This window comes from Entamoeba invadens (assembly GCF_000330505.1).
Source record: "Entamoeba invadens IP1 unplaced genomic scaffold scaff_1105074725501, whole genome shotgun sequence".
Taxonomy (NCBI): domain Eukaryota; phylum Evosea; order Mastigamoebida; family Endamoebidae; genus Entamoeba; species Entamoeba invadens.
Genome location: NW_004440222.1, coordinates 1 through 1,464, shown reverse-complemented (window position 1 = coordinate 1,464; position 1,464 = coordinate 1). Strand labels below are relative to the sequence as shown.

General features: G+C 33.9%; 1 protein-coding gene across 1 annotated transcript; it reads left to right on the top strand.

Moving 5' to 3' along the window:
- Positions 1-203: 203 nt before the first annotated feature.
- Positions 204-1,347, top strand: EIN_159080 (hypothetical protein; the record flags this gene model as incomplete). The annotated part of the gene is made up of 3 exons (XM_004255344.1): positions 204-539; positions 633-707; positions 790-1,347. 3 exons carry the CDS (start codon positions 204-206, stop codon positions 1,345-1,347), a joined length of 969 nt encoding a protein of 322 aa, XP_004255392.1.
- Positions 1,348-1,464: the final 117 nt, after the last annotated feature.

Below are 1,464 nucleotides of genomic sequence, written 5' to 3'. Positions count from 1 at the left end.
GAGTTGTGTTGTACAACCTCGAACAATGTAAAGTGTTTGATTTTCATGAGGCAGAAAAAATTGATGGGGAATTTTTCCAATATAATGATTATCTCCAAACGGTGTATTACCCATCAACACTTGTGGACTTTAATTTGAGAAGCATTTATAATGAGGCACAAAACCCCGTTGAAATCTCAGAGAATTGTTGCATTAATATGTATATGTATTTTTCTTATGATACAATTCACAACTTTGTGTTTCCAACGTCCATCACCAAAATTGGAAAACACAGCATTTGGTATGGATTTGACAATACATTTATAGTACCAAGTACTGTTGTTGAAATAGGCAAGAACACGTTTAGTGAATATAATTATCTTGAAGAACTTGTCATACCAAGCAGTGTCACCAAAATAGGGAAAGGGTTTGTAAGTGGATGTAGCTTGTTGACAAGTCTTGTGTGTGAAAATGGCACCTCGTTTGATTTAAAAAATATCACAGAAAGTGACGATATCATAGTACAAAAGTTGACAGAAAATACTACATTGACCAAATTAGTTTTTCCAAATGGAGTCACTTTTGTGTACAATTATATAATTAAACTCGTTGATTTAAAAGAACTTTCACTTCCTTCGACACTGAAAAAGTAGACAAATACCTGTTTTCTTATAACAAAAAAATTGACCATAATAGAAACCAATGGAGTGGGTAAAGACATTTTTGTGGTGAGTTACGAATGCCATTTACGACTGAAAGCTCTTGGTTTCAATTTTAACAATATTAAATTAACAGAAGGTGACATGAAAGAGTTTGGGTATGTCTGGGATCCACAATTGTGTTGGCAAGAAAGGTTTGTTGAGCTTCAAATGGAGAAAATGCAAGTTACAACCCATTGAGACATCAAACGAACCCCACCTCAGATACTTAAAATACTCTGCTGATGTGAAAATTGCGACTTGTTACAATGAGTGTGTGAAAATGAGTGGCAATGTCAAGTTATATCCACGCATGTTTGTAGACTGTGTAAATTTCACAAGTGTTGTGTTATCAAGAAATGTGGTTAAAATCTCATATTGTTGTTTTGTTAATTGTTTTAATCTGAAAACAATTGAATTGCCAACAAGTGTTACAAAAATATCTGAGCGTTGTTTCGAAGGGTGTGTTTTGTTGACATCCATTTCTTGTAACACAAATGTCATTCTTGGAAGCAAGTGTTTTTGTTCATGTGATAGTCTAGTTAGTATTCCACAGACAAAATACTTCAGAAATCCTGTTTTGAACGGCGTACCTCATAATCTGAAATTGCACTCTTTGATGGACTTGAGACAATCCCACATTGCGCTTTCTTTGGGTGTTATAAATTGAATGAAATACGTATACCAACTTCAGTCACATGTATTGGCAAAGTTGCATTCAAAAATAGTATATCTTTGACATCATTTAACTTTGCAAGTGTGTTACTTGTCGAAGATGGCTGTTTTA